The 19,200-nt window shown below is 50.6% G+C and overlaps 2 protein-coding genes across 10 annotated transcripts in view; one reads left to right on the forward strand and one right to left on the reverse strand.

Annotated features, from left to right (window-relative positions):
- Positions 1-12,780, forward strand: part of fancc (FA complementation group C) — an 18,407-nt gene extending 5,627 nt beyond the window's left edge. For 8 of the 9 annotated variants that reach the window (XM_062454192.1, XM_062454193.1, XM_062454190.1 and 5 more), the window contains 11 exons: positions 3,396-3,506; positions 3,608-3,672; positions 3,779-4,039; positions 4,216-4,372; positions 7,085-7,140; positions 7,322-7,421; positions 8,258-8,333; positions 9,606-9,714; positions 10,800-10,974; positions 11,843-12,058; positions 12,163-12,780. In XM_062454192.1, the coding sequence (XP_062310176.1) occupies positions 3,396-3,506; positions 3,608-3,672; positions 3,779-4,039; positions 4,216-4,372; positions 7,085-7,140; positions 7,322-7,421; positions 8,258-8,333; positions 9,606-9,714; positions 10,800-10,974; positions 11,843-12,058; positions 12,163-12,327 (1,491 nt within the window). In that variant the 3' untranslated portion in view covers positions 12,328-12,780. The remainder of the gene's footprint in view (positions 1-3,395; positions 3,507-3,607; positions 3,673-3,778; positions 4,040-4,215; positions 4,373-7,084; positions 7,141-7,321; positions 7,422-8,257; positions 8,334-9,605; positions 9,715-10,799; positions 10,975-11,842; positions 12,059-12,162) is intronic. The other variant, XM_062454191.1, reaches the window with a different exon arrangement.
- aopep (aminopeptidase O (putative)) overlaps positions 12,733-19,200 on the reverse strand; it is a 19,700-nt gene continuing 13,232 nt past the window's right edge. Inside the window, exons 6-8 of the mRNA XM_062454101.1 lie at positions 18,826-18,911; positions 18,596-18,744; positions 12,733-13,318 (exon numbers count right to left, since the gene is read on the reverse strand). Of these exons, the coding sequence (XP_062310085.1) occupies positions 13,191-13,318; positions 18,596-18,744; positions 18,826-18,911 (363 nt within the window). The 3' untranslated portion in view covers positions 12,733-13,190. The remainder of the gene's footprint in view (positions 13,319-18,595; positions 18,745-18,825; positions 18,912-19,200) is intronic.

Raw genomic sequence — 19,200 nt, forward strand, 5'->3', positions numbered from 1 at the left:
GTAGTTTGTATGTCAGTTATCAATACCGCTCTCCTCTTAAAGCTCTTACGAAAGCAGCTCTCATCAATACACCTCTTTCACATCCATACAGTACCCCCCCCCCCACACACACACACACACACCCAAACACACACCAGCACATGCCAACTCACTCTGCACAACATAAATGATGTGCTTGACTAGAGAGTGTGCCCTAAACTGTAACAAAGGAACCCCCCCCCCCCCCAATCCTAACCCCCCCTCAGGATTGATGAAAGCCAAACTGGGTGAGGGGTGAAGGAGGGTTGATCCTACTGCAGGCTGCGTTCCACAGGGGTATGAAGACGAGATGGGAAGAAATGAGTGGAGGATTTTCAACTTTTCACAGGGTTCACACAGATGGTTCACTATAAACAATACAGAACCTTAACATTTTTGCCAGATTAAATGTGTGTGTGTGTGTGTATATTCTTTTGATGAATTTTTCATCTAATAAAATGTCTCGCTAATTAAAACAGTGCTTTTTAAAGTGAACTTTTAATTTGCCAGATGTTCTGTGACCTATAACAAAGAGGGTGTTGGTGTGTGTGTGTGTGAGCACGGCAGAGCAGCATGGTTGTGTTTCCTTGACAGAGTGTGTGTGTGATTGTGAGCACGGCAGAGCAGCATGGTTGTGTTTCCTTGACAGAGTGTGTGTGTGTGTGTGTGTGATTGTGAGCACGGCAGAGCAGCATGGTTGTGTTTCCTTGACAGGGCTTTAGTTTGTTAAACTGAGGAGAGAGACGCCTCCGAGTCCTCCACTGTGATAACAGTGTCCGGGACCAGGAACAGGAACAACAGAGTGTGAGAGGAGGATTTTGTTTGTTTGTGTGTGTGTGTGTGTGTGAGCGTGATGAGGAGTGTGCGTGCGTGTGACAACTGACAGGAGAAACGGGCCGTCTCCTGTTCTGGGCCTGCCTGACAGACAGGGTTAAGAGAAGGAGGCCTCTGAATAGCAGATAAACACACTCCAATACAGCGGCATTGGAGTGCGTGCAGCAAACCCAGTTGGCCCCAGTCCCAGGGCTGCTCGCACTGGTCTACAAACGTTCCTCCCGTGTTGCTTCAGACACCAGGGCCCCATCCGCAAGGCTCCGCTGTAACAACAGGGATGGGGGACAGTAGAGACTGGGCCTTATTAGCGTGGGACCCAGCCCTATGGTTCCAGGGCAGCGACGGCTTGTCCTGTACCGCCCGGCTCGGAATGCAAGGCCGGGTTTCTGCTCAGCGCATTTCCTCTCATCGCTCTGTGTGTGTGCGTGTGTGTGTGCGCATGCTTTGCGCCACTGTCTTGTACTGTCCTGTCATTGTGGAACATGCAGAGATTCTCCACCCCCTCTTCCTCCTCCTCTCCCCCTGCTGTACCCTCTGCCTCCACATCCGTCCTGGGTGGACGGAGGGGTGAAGGTGGCCACCTAGTTTCTCCCAACACATCTGTACAAAGACATAGATTGTGTTATTCTAGACTTTTCCTACGCATTCTCAGTGTCCATTCCGTCCATTTCTCCTCTCTTTTTCTCCTCCGGGCTTCACGTCTCTCTCCCTCGCCGACTGTCTTTCGGTGCCTTCTCGCTCTCGCTCTCTCTCTCGCTCTCCTCCCCCAGTGCTGACCAGCACACACCAGCCCTCAGTCTTTTGTGGCTTCAAGAGAATTTGATCATGACTTTGTAATTGTTAACAGCAGTCTCCAAACCAGCCTTACCTCGTCCATTTTGGGGATTTTATATCTTTTGGTCAATTTTAGGTTTATTTACGGAGGGATATTTTTTGTGCCAGATGAATGTCCATGTCCCTGAAAGTGTCTTAAATATAGTGCTAAAGAAGGGGACACGACCGCCAACCTAGAGCATCAGCCTACAGCCACCCATCCATCCATCCACCCCTCCACCCAGCCCTCCACCCAGCCCTCCACCCACCCCTCCACCCAGCCCTCCACCCACCCCTCCACCCACCCCTCCACCCACCCCTCCACCCAGCCCTACACCCACCTTTCCACCCAGCCCTCCACCCAGCCCTCCACCCAGCCCTCCACCCACCCCTCCACCCAGCCATCCCTCCCTGATCCCGTCATCCTCCTATCTCTTCATCCCATCCGCAGTCCCGCCCCTTCCCGCATCATTTCCCTCCCGAAATAAAGCATCATTGCATTTCCTTTGATCCAGATTTAAAAACCCATCTTCCTCTCTCTTTCTCTCCCTCTCCTCCTCTCTCTTCCCCTCTCTCTCTCTCCTCTCTCTCTCTGTCTCTCTTCCCCCTTCTCTTCCCATATTAAACCACCACTCCAGCCTCTTTCCCAGCCCCTAAGGCCTGCAGTCTGGGTGTGTGAGTGGCTGGAGCTGGCTAGCTGGCCGCTGGCGCTCACATGGTAGTGATTGAGGTTGTTGTGTGGAAGGGTGGACATTGTCAGCTGCTCAGCTTGCTGTCGGGCTGGGAGAACCCACACAGCCAAGCCTGTAACCTGCCTGCTCTCCCTGCCTGTCTGCCTGCCTGTCTGTCTCTACTTGCCTGTCTGTCTGCCTGTCTCTGTCTGTCTCTGCCTGTCTGTCTGCTCTCTGTCTGTCTCTCCCTGCTTGCCTGCTTGCCTATCTGTCGCTGCCTGTCTGTCTCTGCCTGTCTGTCTGCTCTCTGTCTGCCTGCTCTCCCTGCCTGTGTGTCTGTCTCTACCTGCCTGTCTGTCTGCTCTCTGTCTGCCTGCTCTGTCTGCCTGCGTGTCTGCTCTCTGTCTGCCTGCTCTCCCTGCCTGCGTGTCTGTCTCTACCTGCCTGTCTGTCTGCTCTCTGTCTACCTGCTCTGTCTGCCTGCCTGTCTGTCTCTGCCTGCCTGTCTGCCCCTTGTCTGCCCCCTGTCTGCCTGCCTGCCTGCCTGTCTGTCTGTCTCTACCTGCCTGTCTGTCTGCTCTCTGTCTACCTGCTCTGTCTGCCTGCCTGTCTGTCTCTGCCTGCCTGTCTTCCCCTTGTCTGCCCCCTGTCTGCCTGCCTGCCTGCCTGCCTGTCTGTCTGTCTCTACCTGTCTGTCTGTCTGCTCTCTGCCTGTCTGTTTTTTTTGTTTGTTTCACTGTTCACCCTCATCTCCTTCAGGTTAACAATGTTGACTACTGTAGCTTCTTACTCTTGTCTGCAACTCATATGTAAACATGCGGTAGGTGCTCGTGGAGTCTTCTGTGCAGGAAATCATAATTAGGATTATAAGGGATCGGAACAGTTGTAATATAAAAAATACAAAAAACTTGCCTGTCATCGGCAATGAATGACGTAAGAGAGTTAAGTGCTACGGTGGTTAGCTTTGGGACTGTGACCTCTTTGTGATTATGTCCACATGACTCTGCTCTTCTACTAGTCTTCTGAGTTGTTTTCCTGCCCCCCCCCTTCTCCTTCCAGAATGTGCTGTGTCAACTAGCCACTGAAGGACAGGAGGAGAGCGCCGCGCACGCGCTGGTGAAACAAATGGGCATCCCGCTGAACTTGTACCACGTCGAGGTCCTGAAAAAGGTACGACTTGAGGTCGTGGAAAAGAACGAACTGTCTCTGTACGTCACAGGGAGGAAGGTGTGCGTGTGTGTGTGTCACCTGCCTCGTTTCCTCTGTCGCAGATGGTGTCTGTGTTGGTGAAGAAGTGTGAGGCTAGCTGCAGCTGTCTGGATAATCCTACAGAGAGGTACAGCAGAAAGCACAGCTCATCAGGCGCCAGGTTTCGTAACAAAGTTTCCTCAAGTGTCCCGTCTGTTTTTCTAATACGGTCTCGTGTTGTGTGTGTGTGTCAGTCGGACTGGGAGAGCAGGGCCATCGTTTCTGTGTTCTGCGCGGCGGCGCGTCGGCGAGACCGGATTCACTCTCGAAAGGTTCTCGTCTCTCCGCAGGTGCTCCAACGACATCGTCCCCTCCGCCTCGGTAGCCTGCGTTCCCCTGGTCACGTGTCCCGAGGCAGCCCCTCTGATTGGTGCTCTGCTGAGGCGCCCGCTCACCTGTCACAGGGCGGCTCTCAGCCCCGACTTCCTGGATGCCGTCGGCTCCGCCTACGCCAGGTCAGGGGAGAGCAGCGATCGAAGCGCGTGTGTACACGTCCTCCAAAGTGACGAGCTTCTCATGTGCTATCGTGCTAAGGCGCTAACGCCCTAACGTGCTAACGCCCTAACGCGCTAACGTGCTAACGTGCTAACTCGCTAACGTGCTAACGCGCTAACGCGTGATGTTGTCGTAGGAGGCGTGTGTGCCTGGAGGACCAGGCCCTGGTGTGTCTGTGGTGCCGCAGCCTGGGCTGTCTGGAGGGGGAAGCGGTGGGCCTGGTGGAGTCTGCTGTCAGCAGCACACACACAACACGGCAGAGCCTGGACACGCTCATATCCAGCTCTGTGTTGGTGGGTAACATACACACACACACACACACACACACACAAACACATACACACACATACAGAAAGTTCGAAATGATTCCAAGTACAAATGTGTTTTTCTGTGTAAAATGCCTGATGGCATTTTTACAATTGGGTCGGCTAAAAAGTACCTAACTGATGTACAGTATAATGTACAGCTGTTCTTGATTTCAGAGTCTGTCTTTCCTCATCTTAAAGGGCCATAAACTATAGTTTGACGACAGACCTTAACTGTGCTTCTCTTCGAACGAGAAACGGTGGACGGTCTGCTGGTCTAAGCAGGTCTAGTAGACACAAACACAGGGAAACGGCCCTCTCTCTCTCTCTCTCTCTCTCTCTCTCTCTCTCTCGCTGTCTCTCTCTCGCTGTCTCTCTCTCGCTGTCTCTCTCTCGCTGTCTCTCTCTCGCTGTCTCTCTCTGTCTCTCTCTCTCTCTCTGTGTGTTTACATCTTTAGCCTGCACACAATTCTGTTTATTTACCCTCTGTCATCCATCTTCTGATTGGCCTGTCATTATCGCGTCGTTGTGTGGTGCACGCACAAAAGCTCACTCACACGCGACAGACACACACACATACAGCCAGGGCTTTGTTTGTGAGAGCACATCTGGTTAGTCGTGTCGGTCGCGAACTGAGTGGGAGGCATCAGTTGGCTCTCATTTAGCCTATAGGTTTATTTGGATCGAGAAATGTGTGTGTGTGTGTGGACGGGTGAGTTTGCGTGTGTGTGTGCTCATGGTGTGTGTTTTTGTGTGTGCATACCTACTCTGTCTTTGTCAACATGTGTGTGATGGGCGTACAAGCTGGCAAGACAGGCTCGCCTCTCTCTTCGCCTCTCAGTTGTTTAAATTGCAATCAAAAATGGGAAACGTGAAATTAGTCTCACATTCCAGTTTGGGGCCCCGGGTGGGTTCGCCGGGCTGAAGAACAGGTCCTGTAACAATAAGCACAGACTTCCTGGGTCTGGGTGGTTTTCGGCGTGCCTGTTTGAGACCCTCCTTGAAGTGTTTGGAAAAGGTATGGAAGACGTTTGAACAAAATCCGTTTGGACCTCGACGGGATGCTTTGTGAAAGCTCAAAGACAGCAGTACAGGCGTCCCCCCAAAAAAAGACAGAAAACCTCTTTATGTGAGGAACCCGGATTGTTGCGTTCGGTCACCCGTCCGCCGTCCGAGGAATAAAGAGAAGGTGTAGTGTGAGAGATATCTGTGATGGAGGTCAGGTCTGGACACCTTGAAAGATGAGATGTCTGTTCAGCCCTTGTCCTCAGTCAAGGCCGAGCTGCAGATGGGGTCACGTTGAGGGGAACCTTTCTCAGATTCTCTGGGGTCAAACGGCTGCACTGACAACAGATGGACACTAGGGTTCACCCTCCTCGGAAGTCGAGCTCTGTCCCATCTATCATCTTCGGGGAATCGGGCAGAGTCGTGCGTCGGAGTCGGGACAACTCGACGACCCTACGTTGAGTCTCAAGCTGCTAGAAATACCGAGCTTGGGTTGTCACGGAGCATCAATTACGGCGTCTGGCGTGGCTCTCCCCAACATCCTTTACTGGAGCGGCTAAGTAGCAGTTGGTCTCTGGGCTGGTGGCTGGATGGCTGGGACCACCAGAGTCAACGGTGAAGTGGCTACCATGTTAAGGAGCGTGCGTGCGTGCGTGCGCGTGCGTGCGTGTGGGACAGAGATACAGGGAGAAAGGAGGGTGGGGGTGCGGTGACGACAGAAGGAGATGCCGATAATGGGATAAGCGCAGGGTGATCACGGTTGTTTTCGTAGTGGGACGGGGGCAGGGGAGAGATTTGTGAAAGGTATGCAGGCCCCGTGTGATGTTTTTGGGATGTTTTACGTAATTAGAGCCAGGTTAGGGTAGTTTGGGGTTGAGGGCAGGTTTGTGGGGAGGATTTGGCGGGGTTGAGAACGTCTGGGTGCTAACGGCCTGGCGTCTGGGTTAGAGTAGGATAATTAGACAATTTGGTTCTCAGACAGATTGACCACACATCTCTCTCCTTTTTTTCTTGTTCTGTCTGTCTCTCTTTCTGTCTGTCTGTCTGTCTGTCTCTCACACCACAGGATCAAAGTAACAGGGAGACATGTGGTCTTCCTATAGTTAAGAGGGAATCTGGAGGGGAGGGAGGGCATGTTTTACTGCTGCCTTCCCCCTCGTCTGAGAGACGAGAGGGGCGAGGGGACGTAATTAAGGCTGTTTTGGGGCAGAAGATATGAGAGGTTGCAGGGAGATGGGGGTGGTGGGGGGGGGGGGGGAGGCAAGCATGTACAGTGCAGCTGTCCAATGTTTGCGCTTGGGCGTTTTATTTTTATTTTTTTAAACGTGTTAAATCTAAACCACATGATGGGACTGTATAGGAGGGAGATGAAAAGGGGGGGACAGCGAGAGAGTGAAAAGGAGAGGAGTTGCGTGAGAAAGTGTGAGAACACGGAGGAGTGGAAACGCGCGCCGCGAGGCCACGCGTGAGCGAGGCCACAGCGGCACCTAGGGGTCGATGAGAGGAACGGCAACCTCCAGACCTGCGTTGTTCCCTGGGGATTGGAGTTCTGCAGTGTGTTCCGGAGGTGCCGTCGAGTCTTTTATGGAGTTGACTATCATGGTGTCTGTCTGATGGCCAATGCCTAGATATGTTATTTGGCACACGTCAGCTCTGAGCTGTTTGGTTTGTTTGTTTGTTTGTCGTTTGTTTCAGCCAAAGGCCTGCGCCAAACATTGTTCGATGTTCCTCATCGTCAGTGACGTCTTCAGGTGAGTGTTTGGCACTGTAAGGTTGATACTTTTGTGTGTGTCAGTGTGTGCATTGTATCCGTTTTGAGAAGTGTACTGTATTTGAATTAGGAAAGAAATATATAAATTGGTAGATTGAATGAAAGCATACTGTATGTAAAGTGTGTGTGTGTGTGCGCTTGTGCTCGTCTACCCTTCGTAGGTCTATGCTGAGGGAGGTTGAGGGGAACCAGAATCTGTTGTCTCTGGTTCACACTTTCACCTGCTGCCTCCGCAGGGAGAGGGCGGTACTGCAGCCCCAGGTAGGCCCACTCTACTGCATCCAGCTGTGGATACATCTTAGCTTAGGTTGGGTCTGGGTGTGGAGGTTTAGGTTGGGTCAAATTGTAAAGAAAGTGTACTATGAGTATTAGAGAGAGTAGAGGAAGCAGGCTGACAAGTTAGGATTTAAACCCATCTCAGGGGAGTTTTCAGGTAGTATTATTATTGTACAGTACACACACGTCATGTACATTCACTACTCACCAGTAGGGGTCAGTGTTGTGTTGGTTATGGGCTCAGGGTCAGTGTTGAGAACGGATGGAAACGATTTAATCGATGAATTGGTCGTTAAGAATTTGGTTGATCCCGTGGAATTTTTTCGATGTAACATTGGTATCAAATAAAAATATGAATTGAAGATGTTGGGTTGTCTTGCACAATTGCGAGGAAATATTTTACTACATACCAGCAATGAGAGTACATATGGTGTGCAATGTAATTATTATTGAGGTTACTAACTATTTAGTTATTTTTTTTTTTTTAAGACCATGCCCACTGTAACACTACGATGCCGTGTATAAGTACAACACAAAAACTAAAACCATGTACAACTTTAGCAAAGTCCGGCAGACCGTCGTGGCTAATGTCCTCTCAGCCTCGACCTACCGTCACCTCAGTGTTAGCATGTAGCATGTTAGCACGCCCCGCTGGGAGTTTCGACAGAATTATGCAAGTTGCTCTTATTATTTTTTGAGGCTTGTCAGGTCAGTGTAGTTAAATAGGCATAAGTAATGTCATGAAATTCAATAATGCTTTGATACTGCACTGTTTAACCATGTAGATGTCAGTAGGTGATGTGTGTTGTGTCTCTTCGCAGGAGTGTGTGTCCTTGAAGGCCTTCTTCCCACGCACCCCTCAAAGATTACTGGCACCTCTTCTGACACTTCCCACAGGTTGTGTGTGTATGTGTGTTAGTGTACGCATGCGTCGGTGTGTGTGCAAGTGTGCTCTTGTCTTCCTCTGTGCGCTCGATGGCGTGAACCCTACAATCAAGGTCATCAAAATCAAATCAAATTTATTTGTATAGCCCTTTTTACACGCAAGCATGTCACAGAGGGCTTCACATATGCCCATAGAACTGCCCCTCAACCAACCTAAACCCTCAAGGAAGACAAGGAAAAACTCCCAAAAAACTCTCAACAGGAGAAAAAAAAATGGAAGAAACCTTGGGAGGAGCAATTCAGAGAGGGATCCCCTCCTCCAGAGACGGTTGGTGGGAGAGAGGAGCAGAACACAGGCTAAACATAGTCATACAGTGTCGATGGGTTTTTAAAACACCAAAATCCATTATTCAACTTTATAGATGTAGGACAGGACCGGGAGACTCGCGACCAGGTCCAGCGTTGGCTGACCGACGACCAGGCAGGTGCTGACAACTCAAACCCCCCGCACCACAAGGGATGTGTGTGGGGGGGGACAGAGAGAGGAGAGCAGGGATTAGAGAATGCCAGGAGCAGCTAACAGGAGTCATCTCCAGTGTGTTTTAACGGAGCACATTGATGTATTGCCTTTGTGTGGCGAAATGGCCTCTCTGCCTGTTCGAACAGAGCCTGTTCACAGAGGAATGAATGGCTGTCTTGTGTACCCACCAATCCATAACGGGCTCTCCCGCTCTCCTCGTGTCACCTCCGCAACTTCACAGTCAATATCTCTCGGATTTGTGGGTTTGTTTATCACAGACGTTAATCGATTTCTTCTTTTCTTTTTTTACCGCAGAAGCTGTCACAAGTGTTTGCCTGTCACAGCTGGCAAACACTTATAATGAGACATTGTTTAGACATCGTAAGCCTTTTCTCTCATAGAAGTCAGGTTGTCAAAAGTTGCAGGACCGAGTCTGAATTTCTCTCTCTGTGTGTGTGTGTGTTGGAATATTTCTCTGTGGTTTGTGTAACTGAGCTGGCTTATCTGTGTGGGCCCAGACTGCCCCTGTAGGCACCACTGCTATTACATGAATGAGGCCATTTAAGGCCGTGCTGGCACCCAGCCCCAAACCCAAGGTTAATTGTTACTGTGCGCGCAAAAACATGTCTGTACCCTCGCTGGGAATGTTTCTGTGGTGGAATAAATAAGAAAATAGCACTTAAGATGATGACTTAAAGGGATGATAATTGCTGTGGATTATAATGTGTTTGTGTTTCACCCCCCCCCCCCCCCCCGTCCCCCAGAGATGCCCCGGGGGGCGTGGCCAGACCACCTGGGCTGGCTGACTCGCTCGCTCCAGCAAGTCATCGAAGAGGAGGAGGAGGAGGGGGGAGACGAAGAGGAAGGCTCCAGGTACGCGAGGGTCAACGTGCCCCGTCGTTCGACTGGACGGCGCCGCACACCGAGATTTGAGTGGTGGGGCTCGGAACCCTCATTGAAGCCTATTGGCTTGGGAACAGGAGGAAGGAACGAGCGAGGGGGCGTGGGAGAGAGGAGAGGACGTCAGGGAGGGAGGGAGGCAGGTAAGGGCATGGAGGGGTAAGAAAGATGAGATGGTGGCGGGAGAGGAGGGGGAGCGACTGGTGACCCGCCGATGTCGCCGGCCCACTCGCCGCCCTCCAGCCGCAGCCTTTTACGGGCTCCCGTCGTCCTCAACCGCCTCGGCCCGCTACGCCAGGAGGAGCTCCCGACCGCTCCGAGCGAGCGGTGGGAAAGTGTGTTTGGAGCAGAGCTGCAGCTGCCAGCGGCTCCTGTTAGTCAGGGGAGGGAGAGGGGTAATGGTGAGAATACGGGAGAGAGGAGGAGGTAGGGAGGGATGGGGTAGAGGGGCAACGGTGAGAAGAGGGGAGAGAGGGAGTGAGAGATTGAGGAAGGAGGAGAGTGCCATGGGGGAGAAGGGAAAGCGAAGGGATGGGGGAGGCTGGGGGAGAGGGGCAGAGGGAAATGTACAGACGGAATTAGGATAATATGAGAAAGATGATATTCTGAATGAGCCTAACCACTGCAGCTGTCTGACTTTTCTCAGTCTCACTGGTAAGTCTCCATGTCTCTCTCTCTCTCTCCCTCTCTCCACCTCTTCTCTCCTTCCATCTCTAATTTTCACTCTCTTTCACTCAACAACATATTGCTAAATGTTTCCCCCAACACTTCAGGCTTTTAATATAATCAGTCTCTCATGACGACATCTCCTCCACCCCCCTTTTCCTGAAGAGTCAGAGCACCATTGATGGGGTCAAACATGTCAGTTTAACCATGTCCATATAAGGACCCATTCATATGACTCGGGTGTGTCGGAGCAGAGAAACATCTAAAAGATGCAGGGCATGGGGTCCCTGAGGACCAGGGTTGAGAACCACTGGTTTAGGTCACGTTTCCCCTGCTGTGGTCTACCCAGGCGTCATGCAGTGACGCCGGTGTGTCCTCCTCCGCTCCTGCAGGGGGCGCTGTGGCGTGTTTGAGGCCTGGTTCCTGCTGGTGCAGTGCGCCTGCTGGGTGGAGGTGGCTGTGGAGCTGCTGGTCTCCGCCGGAGCCGAGGACCGTGGAGCTCTGCTGTGGCTGCTCACGTTCTACCATCACCCCACCTCCAGGGGGCACCGTAGGACACTACAACTGGTGGGAGCCGGAGGGTGGCTGTACCCATGCCAGAACCCGACCCTAACAGAATTTCCTCAATTTTTGTCTCCACGGACCCCAAACAGAATTATGATTTTTTTTTTTTGGGGGGCCGGGGTCAGGTCGGGTTACGTGGGGACAAAAAAAAAGAAAATTAAGTTTGGGTTTATGTTCGGGTTCCGGCAAGTCGTCTGGGCTAGCCTACTTGAGGTGGAGATTCCACTTCTTGAAATGCAGGGAAAAAATACAGTGTAAACAGGCGAGCTGTAACCATGGGAACAACAATTGCGCAACAGGGTGACACAAACTCAGAGCCCCCGGCTGACGTTAAATGCGTCGAGCTTGGCTCGGGTTCGGACAGAAACATCTAGTGGGTACTGGTCTGGACTAGTAAGCCTGTAAGCCAGACCTAGCCAAAGACCCAGCTCCCATACACAATATCCCAGATCCAGTTGCCAAATGTGTGTGTGTTTGTGTAGAAGGGGCTGTGCTGTGGGGTGGGGGGGGCAGTACCGGACCACCCTGGGAAATAAATACTGCACTCCAATTAATAATGGATGCTCTCTCCAGGTGAGGAGAAGAAGAAAGGGATGGGAGAGAGGGGTACAGAGGACGAGAGAGAAGAGAAAAGGGTTGAGGCAGTATCGATCCGTCTGATTGTGTCTTCTTCCTCGGTTTCGTGGCCGTCTCCTGGCTATTTCCACAGACGGCCTAGCTAGAAAGTGTCCAGTTGACAGGAGAGAGTTGTCCAGCTACAGTGCTGGAGAGTTTGGTTTTCGTTTCCTCTGCTCGTCCTGTCAGCTATGTGACGTTAAGATTTTGAATTCTTCGATTCCTTCTCAGGCAATAACTGTTGTTTTGTTTGAAGTCGTCAGCTGGAGAGGCCTTGGACTACCTGAGGTCTCTCTTCCTGGTTATGGCTCCTCCCCTTCCTGCTGACCAACTGAAGGCTTTCGCCGAGCTCTTGTTGGCCCGCCCCCAGCTGCCGCCCCCCCTTGCCCCGCTATTGGTCCTCAGCCTCCTGGTCAACTTTGCAGTGTTCTCCCACAATCCCTTGAGTGGGGCAAGTGAGATGGTACGCATGGTGAGTAACAGTCCCACACACACATCTATTCCCCAGTCTCACACCTTAAAAGCTAAGTGTGTGTGTGTGTGTGTGTGTGTGTGTGTGTGTGTGTTCGTTCCAAGGTGGTGGAACCATCTGGTCTCAGGCAAAAAGCAGAGTATATTCTCAGCTCCATAGAGGCCAGACTAAACACAGGCTCCTCCGGACTCCCAGACAGAGTTCAGACCAGGATCAGGTGTCTCCAGGACACACTCCACCACGCACTCACGGAGGAGACCCAGACCTAGTCTCTCTCTCTCTCTTTCTCCCTTCTGGAGACCACGCCCTGACAGGACAGAACTCACACAGGCAGAGGCTCGTAAAATGTGTCCTCAGCCTCCCGCCCCGTTAAACTGCCTCACGTCACATACCTCACGCGAAACACTCTCTCTCACACACACACAAGTGGTGACGTGTAGAATGTGGCCCAGTTCACCACCTCAGTACATTTCAGTGTTTTCATGTACTCTCAGATTTTGTAGAAATCCAGTAAAAAGTTATATGAATGCACACATACAGAATATGTTCTATCTGTAAATAGTATGGTGTTGTACAGTTCTCACTGTACAACTTGTGTAACTGTGCTGTTCCTTTATGGAACATTTCAACAAAATGTATTTGTAAAAGTAAAAAAAAAAACTCAGCAGAATGTGTATTCTTGAATATTCCTTTTTATTACCAAATTAAAATAAACATAATATAAAAATAAACGACCCTTACAGAGTGTTCTCTCAGCCGTCCAGTACAGTTTTAATATGTTCAAATAAAACGACCGAAGACAGTCTGGGCTCATGTTCTTCTGAACTGTTGGGATTGGAGGGCAGGTGAGGTCATTTGTCATACATGAAAAAAACAGTGACCTGAGAGGCTTTTCCAGAGTAAACTTGAACATTAGATTAACAGACTAAAAACATACACACAGGGGGGAAATGAAAGGTGACAGATACGCACTACTGTTAGTATTTAGCCAGCTGGAACGCATCCCGGTGTAACCTTTACTTATCCTGAAGCACAGATGGTAAAAATGTCTCGTTTAATTCAATCTCAGGGAGACTTACTCCAAGTGGACCATCTGTGTTTTTACTGTGTGCAAACTGGTCTCTTCTTCCTGTCAGGAGAGGAAGTGGGTGAAAATCACTGTCTCTTTGGAGACGTTGGAGACTCTCCCCCCCCCCCCCCCCCCCCCCCCCGGGTGTCCGTAGGCTCCATTCTGGAAACTTCCAAGCCGGCTTTCCAACCCTGTGGGGAAAAACAACACAAATCTGAGCTCTCCTAGATGGTGTGCTCTGATACAGCCTGTGTGGACTTGGGTACATTCAGATGGAGAAAGTCCTAAAAACTGCATCTACTTCCAAATGTGCCTAGACAGCCACCGTACCCCAGTCAGACGTGTGAGTGTTGAACACACAGTCTGACCCAGAGCCGGTGCACATGAACATCACACAGGGACTGCAGTGCCAGGATAAGAAGACCAATGGCTCCTTGCCAATGCTGGCCCTCTGGACTGGATGAGGATGTGTGTGTTTGTGGGAGAGAGAGAGAGAGAGAGAGAGTGTGTTTGTGGGCTGGACTCCTGTTCCTGCTGAACTGAGCCAGTGGTTGAGTAGTACTGTTATCAGTTCAGTAGGCACAGGAGGCCAAGTCCTGGTCCACCATCGCCCCGACCCTCTCGCATCTCGCCGCTCCACCATCGCCCAGACCCTCTCGCATCTCGCCGCTCCACCATTGCCAACATTCAGTCCCGCACCCGGAACATCCCGACTAGGGACCATGGCTTGACATGACAACACCGAAGATTTCTGATTTGGGACGAAGCCCAGAGGACGACAGCATTGCAGGAGCTCTAAGACATGAGAAACATTGACTTTCCTTCACATCGGCCCTAGAACCATCAAACTGAAATGGGAACTTAATGTCGCAGAGGAAGCAGTTACATAGCCGCGATAACCAGATGTAGCAGTTCTACACACACACAATGTAACTTTCACGAGTGAGGTGTGGGGTAGTATAGTATTAAAGTAGCTCCCCCACCATCTTTAGACAAAGTTGCTTTGCTCTTTGAAGTGCACAGGCCCATTTCCCCCCCCCCCCCCCCATTAGACTGTAATAAATCACCTTTTCGATATGGCCTCCAATGCTAATTCCTCTCTTTTACAGGCCTTTGATAGTCATTACTCATTTAACAGCCTCTAAATATAGTCCTTTAGTGGCAGGCTCCACATGGTCTTCATTTCTAATTCACACATCTGTCCTCGCTTAGACGCCATCTTGTCAGAGGGAATAGCAGGCTGCACCGCCACTGTCACCCAGCCTCAGAACTTCACTCTTGAGTACAATGTCAAATTCCGTTAAATGTCACTGAAAAGTTTTCAACAAAATGCCTCGCACAGCCCTGAATAGGAAGTCAGTCTGGGTTGTAGCCTAGGCTCGACAACGTGAGAGCTTTTGGACAGTCTGTCGTCGCCATATGCGAATAGCTCCGCCTCAGCTTGAATCATCCCTCTTATAGACAGTGACGCACACACACGCACTCCTCGAATGATAATTAGCGCGTGTGTGTTTGTGTTACCTGCGAGTTTGGAATGTTTAAGGGCATCCCACGTCCACATATACAATATGTAACCTGTAAATCCCCCTAGCACCGTCAACACAATGCTTGTTTGACAAAATAGCAGATTCAATTGGATATGCCTGCTATTGTCAGCACAATATCACATGGCATTAATGGGTTTCTCTTTAACACCTTGTTTACTGTTAGGGTTACAGAGCAATGAACAGTGGTGCAGAATTTGGTGTGGCACAGAGACTAAATTGTGTAATTTATTTACCGAACACGCTTTTAATACAGGGACGTTGATTAAAGTCAATCTGTTTTGGTGTGCTACATTGTCTGTTTATAATACCGCATTAAACTCTTAAACTGCTTAAACTGACAATGAGCACCAGGGGTACATCTGTTTGTTTCCAAACAGGTGTAAACAGCATGCTAGTCTAACAGTTATAAAACAAGCTACTAGCAAAACGTCATTTAAACACTCCCAAATCCGTTTTTTTTGTTGTTTGTGCTAAACAAAGTGAAGCTTCTAGTGTTTTAAATATTATATACTCTACAATAATAATATAAAGTACAATTTGAGGTATTTTCATCGTAGACCTCATTCTAATCATGTTGAATGGATTACTTCCTGTTCGTCGAGTTTGAGTCACACAAACATATTTCGAAGTTCCCCAAGTTCCCTAAGAAGGACAAAGGCAATGGACATCACGGATGATGTAAGAGCCTAATCCACAGCCTTCTTCCTGCGATGAGAGGAAGAGCTTCTCTTCCAAACGCCCCTCAGGCAAGACGGGAGGGTTTGACCGTGAGTCAGCAGAGACAGTGGTCCAGTTCAACACCAAGACTCCAGACAGGGAGAGGTCCCTGTGGGCTGTACAGACACTCCTTCACAACAGGAAGACCTCGCAAGAACAACACAATAATTGACGACTACGACATCTCGGGCGGGGGGGGGGGGAAGATCCAATTTGAAGGGGGGGGGCGGGGGCTCTCGCCCCAGGCGGCGCTCAGAGAGACCCTGTCAGCGGTGCATCCCCACATCCTGTCCCCCCTCAGCTCTCATTAGTTCCGTCTCAAAGACAGACACAGGCGGATAGATAGACAGACAGACAGACACACATACCGTACATACATGCAACATGTAGATGAAAAAATAAGAGAAAGAAAATAGATTTTCTTCTCTTTTTTTAATGGGGAAGGAACGCGCTAAAAATGTTCAAAAGAAAAAGAGAGGGTTAGAGGAGGGAGGAGGAATATACGAAGCAGGAGACCGTAGCAGTATTAGGCTCATTAGTAACGTTGTCAAACTTTGTGGAGGATTCAGAGTGTGATTTCACTGTGAGACTCCCAGGTGACGCAAGATGGCTGTCGCTCCACAGACGACAAAAGACAGGGAGAGGCATTCCTCACACACACACACAGACTGAGCCTCACAGAATCTCAGCACAATCTCAACCTCAGCCCCTTGTATGCAGAGGTCAGCGACTACAGAGACACACAATGAAATTATACCTGACAACACGCACACCCACCACCACCCAGACATAGGGTCGTAGCACAACAGTAAGCATTACGAATCAGTACAGGGGGCTTTGATTGACCCTGGGTGAGGTCTCTCTCTCGCTTCTGTCTTTCTTTGTCTGTTTCTGTCCGTCATTGGTCTCCTCAGAGCAGAACTTAGCCCACTGTGAACAAAGAGGAATCAATCACTGTTCACCAATCAGCTAAGCTCTGCACCCTGGCTGGAGACAGGGCCCCCTCAGAACTGCGCTTCACTTCTGTCCGATTGACACCCACCCACCCCACCCCCCCCACACACACACTACACACATACAGTCATAACAAAACACCATCATGCCTTCTTCAACTTTACACTTTGACAGGCAGGTGCGCGGGGGTGCCTCTGGTTGCCATGGCAGCCGGCTGGGTAGGGGCTGTGTGGTAATCCTGGCAATGTGATTTTATCTCAAGTCACAAATCAGCACGCCAGGAACCCACACGGCCCCCACATGAAGAGACTGGTCTCTCTCTCTCTCTCTCTCTCTCTCTCTCTCTCTCCTCTCTCTCTCTCTCTCTCTCTCTCTCTCTCCTCTCTCTCTCTCTCTCTCTCTCTCCTCTCTCTCTCTCTCTCTCTCTCTCTCTCTCTCTCTCTCTCTCTCTCTCTCTCTCTCTCTCTCTCTCTCTCTCTCTCTCTCTCTCTCTCTCTCTCTCTCTCTCTCTCTCTTCTCTCTCTCTCTCTCTCTCTCTCTCTCTCTCTCTCTCTCTCTCTCTCTCTCTCTCTCTCTCTCTCTCTCTCTCTCTCTCTCTCTCTCTCTCTCTCTCTCTCTCTCTCTCTCTCTCTCTCTCAAAAGTTAGCCTTCCACGAACCCAGAGAGTGAAAGTCAAGACTATATAGTCTCTTTCCGACTCTCCCCTCTCTCCTTCGCTTCCCTTCTCCTCCTCTCCCATTCGCTACGCCTGGCTACACAGGCGATATGCCCTCATTAGGAGGATCAGGAGGGATTCCAGAGGCATGTACCAGGGTGGGTGGGGGGGGGGGGGCGGGGATCGAGGGAGAGGAGAAAGGAGTGTGAGGAGGAACCACTCCTCTCTAGTCTCCAAAACACGGACAAGTATCTTCCCTGTTTCTGACTGTTTTACTGCCTATCTCAGACTGTCAGTCTGGCTGGATGAGTGTAGAGGTTAGTGGTGACATGGAGGAGCTGTGGAGAGACCTGCAGCACTCCCATCTCTCTTACAGTACGCCTTCCGTACTTAAGGCACACTTCTTAACACACTGGCTGATCGGACATTTATCGGAATACAAATACTGTCAAAGGTTGAATGGATTTTGTGGTATTTGATTATACTCTCGGATTAGACAGAGTGTGTAGATGTGTGTGTGTGTATGTGTCAGCTGTGGAAGTGTGTTTGTGTATGTATGTGTGTGACTGTGGGGTAAAGCGAGAGAGAGTGTGCATGTGTTGTGGCTTCGTTTGAAAAGATTATCAGGCATGGGGCAGACACGGCCTCGCTTGGAAATCCTTTTCTCTTCTGGTACAAAACACATAAAGCTGTTGTACGAGAGTGTGTGTGTGTGTGTTTGCGTGTGAGGATAAAAGGCAGGCCTCGGTCACGCTCTGATAAAGTGTTTATCTGTAGAGCCTGAGGGGGCGGTGTGTGTGTGTGTGTGAGTGTGTATGTCTGTGGGTGGATCTAGACTCACTCTGCTTGATGTGGACAAGTATTTAGCGGCGCCTTGGCAACCAGCATCCCCCCCCTTCCCCCCCTCTACCCAAGCGAGGACAGGTGTAGAGAGACGCAGGTCGCACGAATGGAACAAGTAAAGCCCTGGCTGTTATGAGAAGACACACACACAGCCTCAGACGTGCGCACTTCCCCGCGGACACACGCACCCAGTCACAGACAACACACGCTCGCCGACCACATGTGGACACACACTCACTGACACGTGAAGGAGGGAATTTGAGAGTAAATATCGCGAACCGCAGTGTAACAACCGTCTCTTGGGCCTCCCGGTCCAAAACGTTCACGTTCTCGCACTCTCTCTCTCTCTCTCTCTCTCTCTCTCTGTCACTCTCCCACCCCATTCCTTCCCTCCCTCCCCCCCCTATCGTTTATTTGAGGAACGCATTCCTCCCTTGACAAACACATCCTGACGGCGCTCCTGAGAAACGACGGAAAAGCAGATACTGAACTAGATACAGGATATAGACACCACACGTATACTATAGCTGGTCAGCATTCTCTGTCACATACCACCGTATCATTTCCACACCTAAACGGAAATACTATTTGATCCTATACTAAAGCTATTCATTCACACCCCCTTCTGCCCTTCCGGCCCATTGAGAGTCTATCAAATACCGAGCATCCGTGATGGAGGTAAATGATTCTGTACATTCCAAGCAAGTGTATGAAGTAGGGAACACGCGGCCAATCAAACAACCTGCTTGTACCTGTGTTGCTACAGGACCATCGCCTCACCACTCGGCGTGCTGATTGGTCCATTTCGTCCTGGACCAATGAGAGACAGCGACGGGCCAGGGTCTGTTGCTGTGCGTCCTCGTGCACCATCAGCTCCCCGTACAGATACACACCCATAGCCCTGATGACAAAACACACACAAGTTACAGATATTTCTCACAAATATGCTTTACGTTGTCATATGCTGTGTGTGTGTGTTACCTGGTCATGAACGAGGAAGTTCTCCACGTCTCCGTACGCTTGGGTGTGTTTGTGTTGGACCACCAGCTCACACCAGCGATGCCTGGCCTGCAGCAGACACCACAGGGAGCATTACGTCACCCCAGTAGGACAGCGACAGGGAGCTTACATCAGAATTAACATGGTTACAAAGGACAATGCAATCAGTCGAAAATCCAGCTCTCGGATTTAGCGCGTGCGACTTTGTGTGTGTGTGTGTGTGTACGTGCGTGCGTGCGTGTAAGATGATGCCTGGCCTTTCTCCCAGCGGATCAATAGGAGCTCTGTCACCGTGGTGACCGAAAAGATCAAAGACGGTCTCTGTCCATGCCTCGCCCGGTCCATCCTTCATCGTCCT

This window comes from Osmerus eperlanus, chromosome 28 (assembly GCF_963692335.1).
Source record: "Osmerus eperlanus chromosome 28, fOsmEpe2.1, whole genome shotgun sequence".
NCBI lineage: Eukaryota > Metazoa > Chordata > Actinopteri > Osmeriformes > Osmeridae > Osmerus > Osmerus eperlanus.